Source organism: Lates calcarifer, linkage group LG11 (assembly GCF_001640805.2).
Source record: "Lates calcarifer isolate ASB-BC8 linkage group LG11, TLL_Latcal_v3, whole genome shotgun sequence".
Classification (NCBI taxonomy): domain Eukaryota; kingdom Metazoa; phylum Chordata; class Actinopteri; family Centropomidae; genus Lates; species Lates calcarifer.
The window spans coordinates 14016266-14029732 of record NC_066843.1 but is presented as its reverse complement, the minus strand read 5'-3'; the positions used below and the strand labels follow the sequence as shown (position 1 = coordinate 14029732).

Sequence of the window (13467 nt, the reverse complement as noted above, 5' to 3'; positions counted from 1 at the left end):
ACATTCACACATATGCACTGGGATATAGTCACATTTATAAAAGAGTACAGTTTCACGTTTTCAATCCAGGTTTGCAATAAGAAAAAGAGTGTGAGTGAGATGAGTGTGCTATTTTTGTCTTCGGTTACACTAGCAGTATTATTTCCCCCAAACAATAAAAAATGTGAATAATCTTTTATCTTAAAATTAATATTACAATTAATAAACAATGCTAATGGGAGACTTGAATCAATTTAATCAAAGTTATATTTGCATGTCACCTGTCACATAAAAACCAATCACAGTTCAGGTTAAAGAGATGTGTTGTTTTAATCTAATTACTCTAGAACCCCAGTGTGAATGTGTTTCAGTCAGTAAGATGAATTTAGAAAAAGGTAGTCATAAACAAAATAATGAAGTTGTTATTCTACCCAGCAAAAACCCACTGTACACTAACTAATCTGAGCTACATTAAAGGCAGACTAAGCTGGTGAGCACAGTGGAGCATTTAGCTGCTAAAAGCCAGGTATTTCCCTCAAGACTTGGTTGAGACCAAAATCAGAGCTAAAACTGATGAATACTGGACTTACATTCATAAGGTGACCACAAACATGAATTATAATGTTGCTCTGTGACTGTTTTTGTTTTCACCACCCCTATATGGCCAACAATAGAAAAAAAAATGCAGGTTTAAGAAGCCTTGCTAGCAAATGTAATTTGATTTATGGGCAAAAACAACATAGGTAATAGACTATATATAGTTAAACATTTGGGGCAATGGGCAATTTTCGGCTACCAGCTATAATTTCATATTTACTGTAAGACAGGTCAGAAATTGATACCACTCTCATAACTCTCTGCAAGAAAACAATGAAGTGTATTTCCCAAAATGTCAAACATTCTTTTAACTGTTTAAGTCTATGTAAAAGACACTGGGTTTTCTGTTTACACTCTCAGATCAGATTAGTGGAGAAACGGGGGGGGGGGGGGGCAATCAGGTTACCACAGTGCATGTAAACACACTCATCCCCACCTTGATGTAACCTTCAAGCCTTGGTGGAGCATCTAGGGGGGTCCTCGTCCACAGGGTGTCACATTCTCAAACCTCCCTGAAAGAACACTGAAATTCTGCCATTGTGTCATAGCTGCCTGCCCACATGCCCACCGCACTATTTATACCAGAGGAGCACAACTGCTGCTATAGGTACAGTTACAGTGGGGCACTTCAAACCCCAGCTGCCCTGCCTCAGCTAATAATACAATGCAGTATACCCACTACCTACACACACACACGCACACACACATAAACGAACTACTGCTTTGCCCTGCTGCTACTTTTGGCCCTCATCATCCTCCCTCAAAGTGCTTCCTGTATCTATCACAGTGATGAGCAGCCACAGACAGGCAGTCCTGACGTGCCCACCTCCCACACCGAGCCGCCTGCCAACAAGCTCTCACACACACTCGTTACATCACGACTGAGCCTGTCCCCGTCCCAGCTCCAAATCATTATGCACATAATCATTTGAGGGGAAAGGAGAATGTGGAATATAACTGCAGGATGTTTGTGTTCACAGTTAGAAACAGATAGATAATTAAGTGACATTCACAATATTGAAAATCTGGAGTCTTTGCTTTTCCACTTTAATGAGCTAAAACTTGAAGGTCACCGCAGGACATCCGGCTTCCCAATTTCTAAAATGTGTTAAGGTGAAGAGAAGTACAATTCTTGTTGGTATACTTAATATTTTATACTTTTTAAGAGTGTAATTCTTTGTGCAAATTGTAGCAAGTTAATGTGTTTCATTAAGTTGCAATAATTAGTTATTTCCACACAAAAGTTTGCATTAAATTACCAACTAAACGAATGACCAAGTAAAGTTATGAATGTCTATAGAAATTGATAATACTGGTCTTCATTAGCAGTTGTTAGCAGTTACATATTTGACTGAAAAAGTGATACACAACATGTACACACTCAGACAGAATGTGTTTGTTTACTTCATTGTTTTCTATTATAATTTTCTGTTTTGAGTTTCTCATTAGATCTGGTGTAACTAAATTTTACTGCGGTCAAGCATTTTTTAAAAAACATCATTTATTTATGCAATTTTTATATAAATTATTTGTCAATAAATTTGTCTGCAACCTACATTAACAGAGTCAAAGAGACGAGGGTCATGGCAAATGGCCACAGAAATCAAATGTCATGTAAGTCTTAAGGCTAAGATTCTGAACACACAACAGAGCAGTGAGGGGTCGACAATAGAGGACGTCCTGTTTTAGGAGCACTGTGTCCTCCACATTATCCCAGGACTTAAATGTCCTTAAGTTAACAGCCACGACAGAAAACATGTCAACCCTCTGGTGAGCGTCAGCACCTTGAAAACATGAACTTACAGGAGGAACTGCCAACTGTCATAATAAGGTTAGCCAAGTAGAGCTAAGTATTTTAATAATGGAGGGATGAGTCAGTCCAATAACACACTGTATATGTGAACAGAAAATATAATTGTAATTTTATTATCTAAAATTATCTTTTGTTTTAGAAAAGTGTGTATTTTGCACTTGAATTCTGTTTTGTTTTGTTAAGAGACGTTAATTTCATTTTTAGCAGAATGGGTAATTCAGTCATTGTCCCACTGAAGTGAGCGGTCCTTTTGAATTAAACTCTCGTCACAGCTCAGATGACTTGACACGCATGATACACACCTGATTATTCTTTCCAAGAAATGATCCCAAACCGGTGTTTCAAGAATTGCCTTCTCACCGTGCAAGAACACTGAGACCAATGTGTGTGTGTGTGTGTGTGTGCCTCTGTGTGGGTGGTGCAGCATTATCACTGCTGTGTTTTATTAGCATTAGAGCACAGTGCTTAGAATGAGCTGCAGTAACCCGATCCCAAAGGGAGATTGAGCTAAATGTCAGTGAGCCACCTTGAGCTTTGCACTGCTACAGCCGGTACCACAACAGCGCCGTGGGTCAGAGGGGAAACACACAGCGGAGCGACTTTAACACAAACGCTTGCCTGGAGGAAGACATAAGCAAGACACAAATGTTGGGGGCAGATAGAGAGAAATAAAAAGAGAGAAAAAGGTGGCGAGACAGATAATGAAAAGGATCTGGTGATGAAGGATGATACTCTCATGTTAATGACTGCTCAGCCTCACATGTTATGCTTGTGTTTTCATGGCTCAATAAAGATCAGTAATAATAGAACAGGTGCATGTGAGTTTAAAAAAATATTTACAAGTATGAATTCTTTTCCCAGATTGTTACTCCCCAGCTTCATATCTCCTGGTGCATATTGCACATACATTGGTAAAACGTATAATGGACTGGTACAAAAAGTAGAATTACCACCTTACGGTTGTGTGTCAGCGATGCCTCAAATGCAGAAAATATGGTCACAATCTGCCCTTCTGTTCTCGAGTTATGACACTGGATAATGGCCAAAACACATTCTCATAATATGATGATGTTACAGTGAAGTTGACCTTTGACCTTTTGGATATTAAATGTCATCATATCATAATTTTATCTGATCACACATTTATGTGAAATTAGGTCATAATTAGCAAATGACTTCCTAAGATGTGACCAAAAATGTTTTGTGAAGGCACAGTGACCTTGACCTTTGACCATCAAATTCAGATTACTTCATTTAAGTGATTGTTTGTGCTAAATTTTAAAAAATCTCTCATGGTATTCCTGAGATATTGTGTTTCATACAGATAAAAAATCCAAAAACATAATGCCTTGGCACAGACAGCAGTGTAAAAATGACTCTGTAAATTGGAAAGAATTATGTTACAGGCCATAAACTGAGGTGTTACTTAAACTTAAACATGATTAAATAAAGTATGGCATTACTTAGCATGCTAATATTTGCTAAGTAGTAAACACAGCTGAGGCTGATGGGAATGCTATTAGTTTTAAAAATACTTTATCATAACCTAAGAAACAAATGCATTATAAGCAAACTGAACTAAGCTTTACCACACACATTTACATGAATTTTAGAACTGGTTGCCTGGTTCTGTCATGTGACGTCACACGACAGGGTGAGATGACGTATACTGTATGTCACTGTACTGCTTTTTACACAAGAAAGCAGCAGAACTTTCAAAACCTTCCAAACCAAACAATAAATATCAGGGTTTTATTGACAAGTAGTTGTACATTCCTTCCATAGCAATAAAAGATCAACTGATCTGAACTCATTGATCCTAAAATCTCGCTACCTCTCCTACTCTGTACTCTTCCTCACCTAACACTGCTGTTTCTTCTTCTCATACCCCCAACATGTGTTTGTTTGTCTCCACATGTTTGTTTGATTGTGAGAGCATTACTCTGTCTCTATCAGGGCCCTGCACAGCACAGATCCTTTACTCTCCCATGCCCTGGAGAGGAGAAATAGTTGAGCTGGACCTCCCACTTCAAATTGCTCTCCTCTGAGTGATGTATGCATGTGTTTCCTCTGCTGCACAGATAGCTGCCTTAACACTGCTTCATCCTCATCACTCTTGTTCTTCCTCTGATAGGTGGATATGAAAGAAGTAGTAAGTAAAGGTATTATCAGCAAGATAAACTTAAAGTATCAAAAAGAAAAGTGATGGTTATGCAGAAAAATGGCCGCTGTGACTCATATATGCTGTATACTGCATTCATATATATTAAATATATATCAAACGTATCTATATACATTTAAGTAATTTAATCCAGTAGTTCCAGACCGAAGGGTCAGACCCCCTAAAAAGGGTCACAAGGTCAAGGAAAATGATTAACGAAACAGGAAAGAGAGAGAGAGAAAAAAACAAAGTTTTGCTACATAAATGTGTTTCCTTAAGAAAAAAAAAATCATGTTGCTTGTTTTTGTGGAATATTGGATGATTTTATCTCTTTGAGTCTTGAACAGCTATTTAAATGAAACCATCTGAGAAGAAAAAACAGTGTTTTTTCGTGTTGGGTTACAGGCTTAAAAGGTTGAGAATCACTTGTGTGATGGCAGCACATCGTATTTTGTAAGAGCACCATGTCTTTTTATATGTTAAATCTTCATTTGTAAAATAAAGAAAAGCAACATCTGAAACATGGTGGGATAGAACTATAAAGTAACATTAAGTAGAAGTGCTTCATGATGGTACTTGACGAAATGTCCTTGATACCCTGGAGATCTTTGAAAGCCTTACATTTCTTACATTTCTTTTATACACCTGTTGAGTGAATGAGTGTCCACGTGTCCACAGACGTGCACACACACATACACAAAGTAGTACTCTGTCATGTGCCCATCAATGTCCCCTACCTCTCATTCAGAAAGCCATTACGTTGCCCCCTCCTCATTGTCCTGACCACGCATGTTCTCTTATGCACATCTTATTTCCAGCTTGCCAGGGCAGTAGATCCCCTCTGCAGTTGTTGCCCCTCTCCCACCCCCTCACCCCCTGCCTATTCTTTACCACAGGGCCATCCCTGCCCACCTATTTGTGACGTTCTCAACCAATGAGGGGGGAGTGCACGGTGAGCAAGCACCAATGAGGCCACTTTTTCATCTGTATAAAACTTTTCAGGACAGTTTGCCGGGTTGCACTTTCTGTCAGTCCAGGGCTCCGAGAGGAGAGCAACAGCCCAGAGAGAGAGAGAGAGAGAGAGAGGGGGCAGAGAGAGAGCAAGTGTGAACGCAGGGGGGTTGCCAGTTTTTAATCCCAATCCCACACTTCAAGAAAGTGGTGGGTGAACATAACTTCAGTTGTTTTAAGTTTCAGTTTCAGGCCAGCTGGGCCGCTCAGACTGATGTGAGTGTTTCTGTGTTTTTTTTTTTTTCTTTATCCCTTTTGTCCTGAAGCCTCTCCGTTTCAAGGAGGATGGAGAACGCACACATCAAAGAGTCAGCGGACGTTCTGTCCTACTTCGGCGTCACTGAAGACACCGGCCTGTCGCCTGAGCAGGTCAAGAAGAACCTGGACAAGTACGGCTTCAACGGTGAGGGAGAGAAAGAGATGGATGGATGGCCAGAGGGAACAGTTGGATGGAGCTTTGGAGAGTGGAGAGAAAGAGTAGCAAAGTGATTGAGGAATGGTCCAGAAGGAGGAATACACATGAATCAGCTGGATTTAGCTTGGGGGAGAGGTAGGCAGGTATAAGGCAGAAACACTTTCTATGTGAGAGGTGTAGCAAGATAAAAAATGGCCAAAAAAAAAAAAAATCAGTGGGAAGAATAAAGAGAAGGTGAAAGAGGAGGAGAAGCGGGAGAAGACTGATAGATGAACTGGCACAGTGTGTGACTTTTAGACTTTGGTCTAATTGAGGGAAACTATCTGACACAAAGGGGGAGTGATGTCTGTGGAGCAGGTGCATCAGAGTTTCAGGTTTCTGACAATCACCAGTGGCTTTAGTTTAGATTGAAGATGATTTATGTGCCTTTATTTTGAAACTGAGTGAATCCACTCAGCACACCAGTGGTCCACTTCTGCGCTTTTTCCAACCGCATCTCACAGCTGAGAACTCCTGAAAAAGCTTGTCAGTGGACCTTGAGTCCACTGGTTGTTTTCTGCCAATCTGAGTAAAATTTAGTCGCCACCCTGATATTTCGGAGGACACCTGCGTCCAACAGGCTGTTTTTTTTTTTTCTACAACAAACACTTTAACTTGTCATAGCAGGGAAAGCATATATTGCAAATGCTGTTGTGTTTAAGTGTGTTAAGAAAAGGGACACTTAAAATCTGCTGCTATGACCAGTCAAAATATCTACTGTGGAAAAGGCCTGTTATCTTACACTCCCACAACACAAATGGTTTTGATGAACACACACACTGGATAAAGTCACTGTCTTATTGTTGCACGCTCAGCTCAGGGTGCAGTGACTGTATTTGGTGTCAGCTGACAAGTTGACAGAGTAACAGCAAACTATAATAACAGAGTAATTAAGGGTCCCTGTAAAGGTCAGTTACTGAAGCCACTATACTTGTGTCATCAACTGGCAGCAGGACAAGAAACAACAAACCAGCTGCTGCTTATAATTTACACTTAGTTGAGTGATGGATGTTGCAGGACAGATTGGACCAAAAAAAAAGATCAATCGATAATACATGTGCAACATATTTATGAAGACAGAGAGTGTGTGGATTCTGTAGTGTTCAGTTTATGTGTGCTGTGATTCCTCATTTATAATTGTGCTGCCCTCACTGACACTTTATGCTGCAACCATCAAAAACAAATGCAGTAAATGTGGCGTGCAGCTATGCTTCATTAATATTCTTTGTCTCTCTTCACCCACAGAGCTGCCAGCAGAGGAGGGTGAGTCCACTTTAAACACCTGCTTTTCAATTATTCACATTTGAATCGCATGACCTGCCAATCAGAAGCGCATCTTTTAGCTTTCGCGACACCCAGGCGCACCTGTTTCCCTCACTTCCTGTGATGACAAGTCCCACAGTCATTTGCTTAACACCTGTCGCTGGCTTCTTGCTCTGTTCAGAGTGTGTCACGGGCTTTGAGATGGTTATAGTGACCCAAATGACTAATAACATGTTTATCAGTCGATCCAGCTGTGTTCATTTTCTGCCTTCTAGCAACTCAACACAAACTAGCTATATTAGACCATGTTTCAGCAACGTTAATTAGGCCCAAAACACAAGTGGTATGAGTTTGTACCACACAGATCACTTAGGGGGCAGATTTTAAAAAACTAACATTTCTAATTACAAATGAATCATCACTTTAAAAAAATACAAAAATCAATGCTTTTCCTATTTAACCCTACTTTCTCTGTCTCATATGAAAGAACATAACATTTCAGCCATTTAATGGGTAAATATAGAAATACACAGATTAATACAACAGTGGAGTGTATATATGACCACACATTGTTGAATACTGTATGTGTTTTCTTTGCATCAGGAAAGAGTATCTGGGAGTTGGTGGTGGAACAGTTTGAGGACCTGTTGGTCAGAATCTTACTGCTGGCCGCCTGCATCTCTTTTGTGAGTCTCTTCACTTTTCACCACACATGGTACTGTGTCTTTGTAACATTCACTGAGCGTTCACTCATTGTTTTGGCCAAAGTTTTGTAGAAACTGATCACCAGATATTTGAGGAGCGTAAGGGGAAAAGAAACACTAAATTTAGCATGTCAAAGCTGACCAGTGAGAGGGTGGTATGAACAAGTAAAGGACTTTTTATGCCCCTTGCTCTCAAACCATCCAGAGCAAGCTCCACCAATCAAATGTTTAGGTTTAGGTTATGTTGAGGTTAATGTTTGGCTTAGTTTGGATTTAGTGGGAAGTACCAATCCTGGAGGAGCTGCTTGAGAGGCAATGTCCTAGAAAATGAGGGCATGCAGAAACAAATAATAGGACTAAAAAGACCCTGATGATGATGATGACAAAAGCACATGTTAAGGGACAATGAACAGCAATGAACTGCATCTTCTCTAACCCAGTCACGTGTTTTCTTTGCTATTACGCACACTGTCACACACCCGGGCCGACAAACACAGCATATACATCACTGAGTTATTAAATTACATTTGGACTCATGTCCTCACTCTCATTTACACAAGGAATCCCCCACCCACCACCCACCCCCAACCCGCCTTCCCATTACTCTCTCCAAAACAGTTTTGTGGAGGAGAGTAGGCTGGACACGTTGTCTTAATCCTCGATCTCTGCCCTCTGGCCTCCCTGTACAGCTGTCACTATGGCCTTAGAAGGCCCGATGCCTCTGTGTGTGTGTGTGTGTGTGTGTGTGTGTGTGTGTGTGAAATCGATAGAGCAAGATAAAGAGAAAGACAAGAGAGTGGCCGTGTGTGTGTATGTGTATATGTGTGTGTCTGCGCACATATGCATGGCAGGAGCTTTATTTTAAGAAAGTCTCAAGCCAGGACGAGAAACTGTATCCTTGGACAAAGGTCAGGGATGGAAGGAACGAGGGATGGCTTGCAGCAGCAGGAGAGAGTGAGAGACAGAGAGGAGGGTGTCGAGGGGAGTGGGGGGCAGGAGGGTCAGGGATTGAGTTGCACAATGGCATTGTTTGTTACAATGACAAACGAGAGCAATAGATTCAGAGTCGTATATGGTTTCTAAAAGAGAGAACACTAAATACTGCAAATACATGGTCATCCTATTCATACACACAGGAATGTCCTACCACTGCAACGTGCTGACAGGCTCTGACTCTCATTCTGGAGATCGATTGTGTCTTTGAAGAGAGGCAGAGTGAAGACAGACCGGAGAGAGTGAGCAATAGAGCCTATTTTGGGATAAGGGTGGGAAAGGATGCGAGATGAAAAGCAGGCAAATGAAAAACACAGAAGATTATGATGCTGAGCAAGAAGTTGAAAGCTACCGGAGGAGGATGGGAAGACTCTCATCTCTTCTCTCTCTCTGGTTAACTCTGTGCTCCGCTGGCCTGCAACTAATCTGTGTCAATGTCAACACGAGGGCCTTTCCGAAACAGACCCACGACAGCAACATGGGACCCCCGCTCACAGGGGCGCACACGTGTTCAGACTATAGGTTTGGAAAAGAGTCACATGTTAGAGGGACGACTTCACACATAGGATGACATATGATACAACAGTGACAAAGTGAAATGTCATTCAATCCAGTTATGCTTTATAACTCATAAATAGCTACTCACCGTTAATGCTGGTCAGCAGTAAAAGATAATACTGTCACCCTGAGTAACACGTGCACAATAAACTTAAAGACAATTGTTGTACAAAGTAGAGAATCAGGCTTACTGACAGTAAAACTGCATTATTTCAACTCAGAATGAAAGAGTCAGCATCAGTAAAATGAACCTCTTCAGTGCTCCCAGACTCCCTTATGCATTCATTCAACTGTAGTATTGTTCAAACACACAGAACTTTACTGATACTTAGTAGAGTTGGGGTGAAAATTTTGTTGTATTTTTTGTTTAAAAAAAAAAAAAGTAAGTAAAAAGTATTCCACTGAGAGTGATTCTAAGCAACTAAAGGCAGCAAATTCTAGAAACTAGATATTTTTTGGCATTTTTGCTCAATAAATCACTTAAATAATTCATTTATAATCAAAATTGTTAACAGTTAACTTTCTGTAGTTCAACAAATCATTAGAGCTCTATATCAAACAGCTTAAAGTAGTGGGAACGCACAGTTATACATTATTTGGAAGTGTGTAAAGGATTTTTTTCCCCCTAAATTAAGTGATAATTAAGGGAAAAATCTGAATTTAAGAAGTTAAAGTTTGCAATTTGTTAGTGAAGACTGGAAAGATCACAATGGCTCTCTGGGACTACAGTACACGTGAATCACAAATATAATACATAAGATAAAGTAAATACAGGTGTTTGCATTCAACTACTTTATTGCTGAATTAATTAGACAAAAATTTAATCAACATTTTTATAACTACTTTTTTTTTCATTAATATATTTGGGTTTTGGACTGTTAAGAAGAAATTTAAAGACATCAGCTTGTACTGTGGAGGGACCTGTCATGGGCATTTTCCTTATTCGCTGAGTCCTAGGTCTGTTTTATAAATAAGGAGAATATCAGAAGAATATTTAAGGGGATAAAGTTGTAGGTGAAAACTTCAGTTATCATGGTGCCTTTCTGTCATCACACTTCATAGAGATCACAAACATTCATTAAAATCTGTAGTATCTCACTCTTTCTCTCTCTGTCTGTGTGTCTCAGGTACTGGCTTGGTTTGAGGAAGGTGAGGAGACCGTCACTGCCTTTGTCGAGCCCTTCGTCATCCTCCTCATCCTCATTGCAAATGCTGTCGTTGGAGTGTGGCAGGTCAGTGAGCGCACATGCACGCCCAGAGAAACAATTGCACATCACAAGGACACATACCTGTCCCCGAATGCTGTCTTTTACACACACCTAAATAGACTCTTATACTTAGCAACAGTCACACACTATAAATCACACAGGGCCTGTTCTGGTCGCCGTCTGTGTCCTTTACTGTGAGCACACACTCTACACTCCAGAGCAGCGGCCGAACGCTCAAAGTTCAAGGGAAGCCAGAATGAGAGGTATGACGTCAGCAGGGGGTGAAAAGGTGAAAGGTTAAGCCAACGGGGTGAGCACAGGGGAGAGTGGAGGGGAGGAAGGGAGGGGAGGAGGCGCAGGGCTGGCAGACTGAGACCCGTCCTGCCTTGAAGGCTCAAAATGCAGTCTGCTTCGTTACAATCCACACTGTGCAATCCACAGTAAAAATACAGAGGGATGATCAGGTTACCACAGGCCTGGGGTGTGTGTGTGTGTGTGTGTGGTAGGGGGGTTCATATCAACCCTGCGGCAGTCATTTGGAAACTATGCACAAGGATTCACACATGGGGGGGGATGAGGGAGAGTGCAGAGAGGGAGGGCGGCTGGCATAAGTTGGGCTTTACACTTTGAGGCGGTCGAGGGCAGCCTTGGAAGAAATCACAGACTGAACCGAACATTATTCTCCGATCAACCTGTTGTTCAGCTGTTTAGACTGATGGACATCTCACAGTGCGAACACACGGGATGTTCACATCTATGATTCAACATTCTGTTAAAATACACTGTACTCCTTTAAGATCTTTATACTTTTTATATGTCTTGATATGTTTCTCACCATCTTTGACTGGGTGGTTAAACACCTGTCATCATGAAGACTGACTGGTATAAAGGTGTGATCACCACCAGAAGCAGATCCAGTATTTGTGTTAAATTTATCCAAGGATTTCAACTTTGATTGTTGCTTGTATAAACACAAATATTTGATTAAATTAAAATTTGATTCAAAAGTAAATAGTAGACAGAGTAATGAAATAAAAGCCTCACTTATTTCTCTTTTTCACTGCACAAAACAGATATTTCAGATTGTAGCAAACATGCTTAGTTTTTTAAAATGCGATGCAATCAATGTATGTACGGAGGCTTATTTCTGCCAATGTGATAACAATAAAAGATCTTGTAAGTCATAATTATGAAATTTTCTCAAGATAATGACTGAGTACTAAATACAAGTAATAAGTCATTATCTTAAGAAACTTTCTCATTATAATGACCTTCAGTTCATCACATTGGCAGAAATGGGTTTCCATACTAATGCAACAATATAACAAAAAATTACCTCAAACATTACAAACTTTGGTAAAATTACCAGTTAAATCAACACCATGGATAGTCTTGAGATTGCTGGAAAAGTATTGCTGGAATATTGTATGGAGGTAAAGAGGGATTATATTATCATGTATTCATGTTATTTGGTATCATGAGATGCGCATAATTTGACCTGTGCAAACAAATATGTGGCTTTGATTTAATTATCATACATTAGAGTTACACACTTTGGCAGACCATGGCACCAAAATGACCATACATTTGCTTTGTTTCTTAACAGGAGCGCAACGCAGAGAGCGCCATTGAGGCTCTGAAGGAGTACGAGCCTGAGATGGGAAAAGTTTACCGAGCAGACAGGAAGAGTGTGCAGAGAATCAAGGCCAGAGAGATTGTTCCCGGTGATGTGGTGGAGGTTTCTGGTAAGATTCCCAGTCATGGAGGGCTTGCCTTTCACTGCTTTCCATCCAGTGAAAACACTTTAGGAATACCAAAACCATTGCCATTTGGCCATAGCAGCGAACTTCAGGGTCACAGAACCTGTAAACCAATCAGAGGTAATCAAACTTTTGATCCAAACTTACTGAAATTCTCAGAGAGTGGGACTGATATCCATATAATTCACATCTGTGTGGCTTGGACTCATGGTGTGCGTCCTCACATGTGTGGTGTAATATGAGAGAGGAGAAAATATCATCCAGGTCTTTAAACTATGCAATTTTAGTGTGCAAATTCCAGTGAATGTGCAATTTCAAAATGCAAATTTAGCTTGTAAATGGTATGATCATGCATTCAACATGACTCAGCAGAGGTAATAAAAAGGAGCCCCAGGTCTTTGTGCTTTTTGTCAAGCTAAACCTCATCTCAGTGGATTATCCAGGATTTCTTAACCTTGGATCTAGACGGAAGTTTAATAATAACATCTGACTCCTATTGTGAATGAAAGAATAGTCACTGATGACCTTTGCCCCATGCACTTGCAAACAAAAACTGTCTACAGTTTGCTTACTCAGCCAGATCTCTTTGATTGACATGATGAAGAGATCAAGGTTCTCAGCTTCCCATGGCTGCTGAATCGGTCCAGTCACATACTGCAAGTTAAGTCACATGCATGTGTGTGTGTAAACACAGCTACTGATGTCCTTGAGATTGAACTTGGGCCCTTTAAAGGCAGTCACAGAGAAAAGGGGGTGGAGGGGAACTGAAGGAACTTTCTGTGAGAAGAAAAAAAAAAAGAACAAGCTTGAGTATAAATACACTTAATATCGACTCGCTCCTCTGTCTCACCCTCTCCTCTGTTTGTTGTACACCTGTTCTTTTCACTTCATGATCTCCCCAAGGTCTCCCTCTCCCTCTGACTGTGGTATCAGTTTTCAACAACAACACTATCCATCCAGAGTGCT

At 40.5% G+C, this 13467-nt stretch overlaps 1 protein-coding gene across 2 annotated transcripts in view; it reads left to right on the top strand.

Annotated features, from left to right (window-relative positions):
- atp2a1 (ATPase sarcoplasmic/endoplasmic reticulum Ca2+ transporting 1) overlaps nucleotides 1–13467 on the top strand; it is a 106239-nt gene that overhangs the window by 82109 nt on the left and 10663 nt on the right. Inside the window, exons 2-7 of one of the 2 annotated variants that reach the window (XM_051074058.1) lie at nucleotides 5618–5711; nucleotides 5828–5964; nucleotides 7261–7278; nucleotides 7882–7964; nucleotides 10661–10765; nucleotides 12348–12486. In XM_051074058.1, coding sequence (XP_050930015.1) covers nucleotides 5847–5964; nucleotides 7261–7278; nucleotides 7882–7964; nucleotides 10661–10765; nucleotides 12348–12486 — 463 coding nt within the window. In that variant the 5' untranslated portion in view covers nucleotides 5618–5711; nucleotides 5828–5846. Of the gene's footprint in view, nucleotides 1–5543; nucleotides 5712–5827; nucleotides 5965–7260; nucleotides 7279–7881; nucleotides 7965–10660; nucleotides 10766–12347; nucleotides 12487–13467 lie in introns of those variants that run through there. The other variant, XM_018672803.2, reaches the window with a different exon arrangement.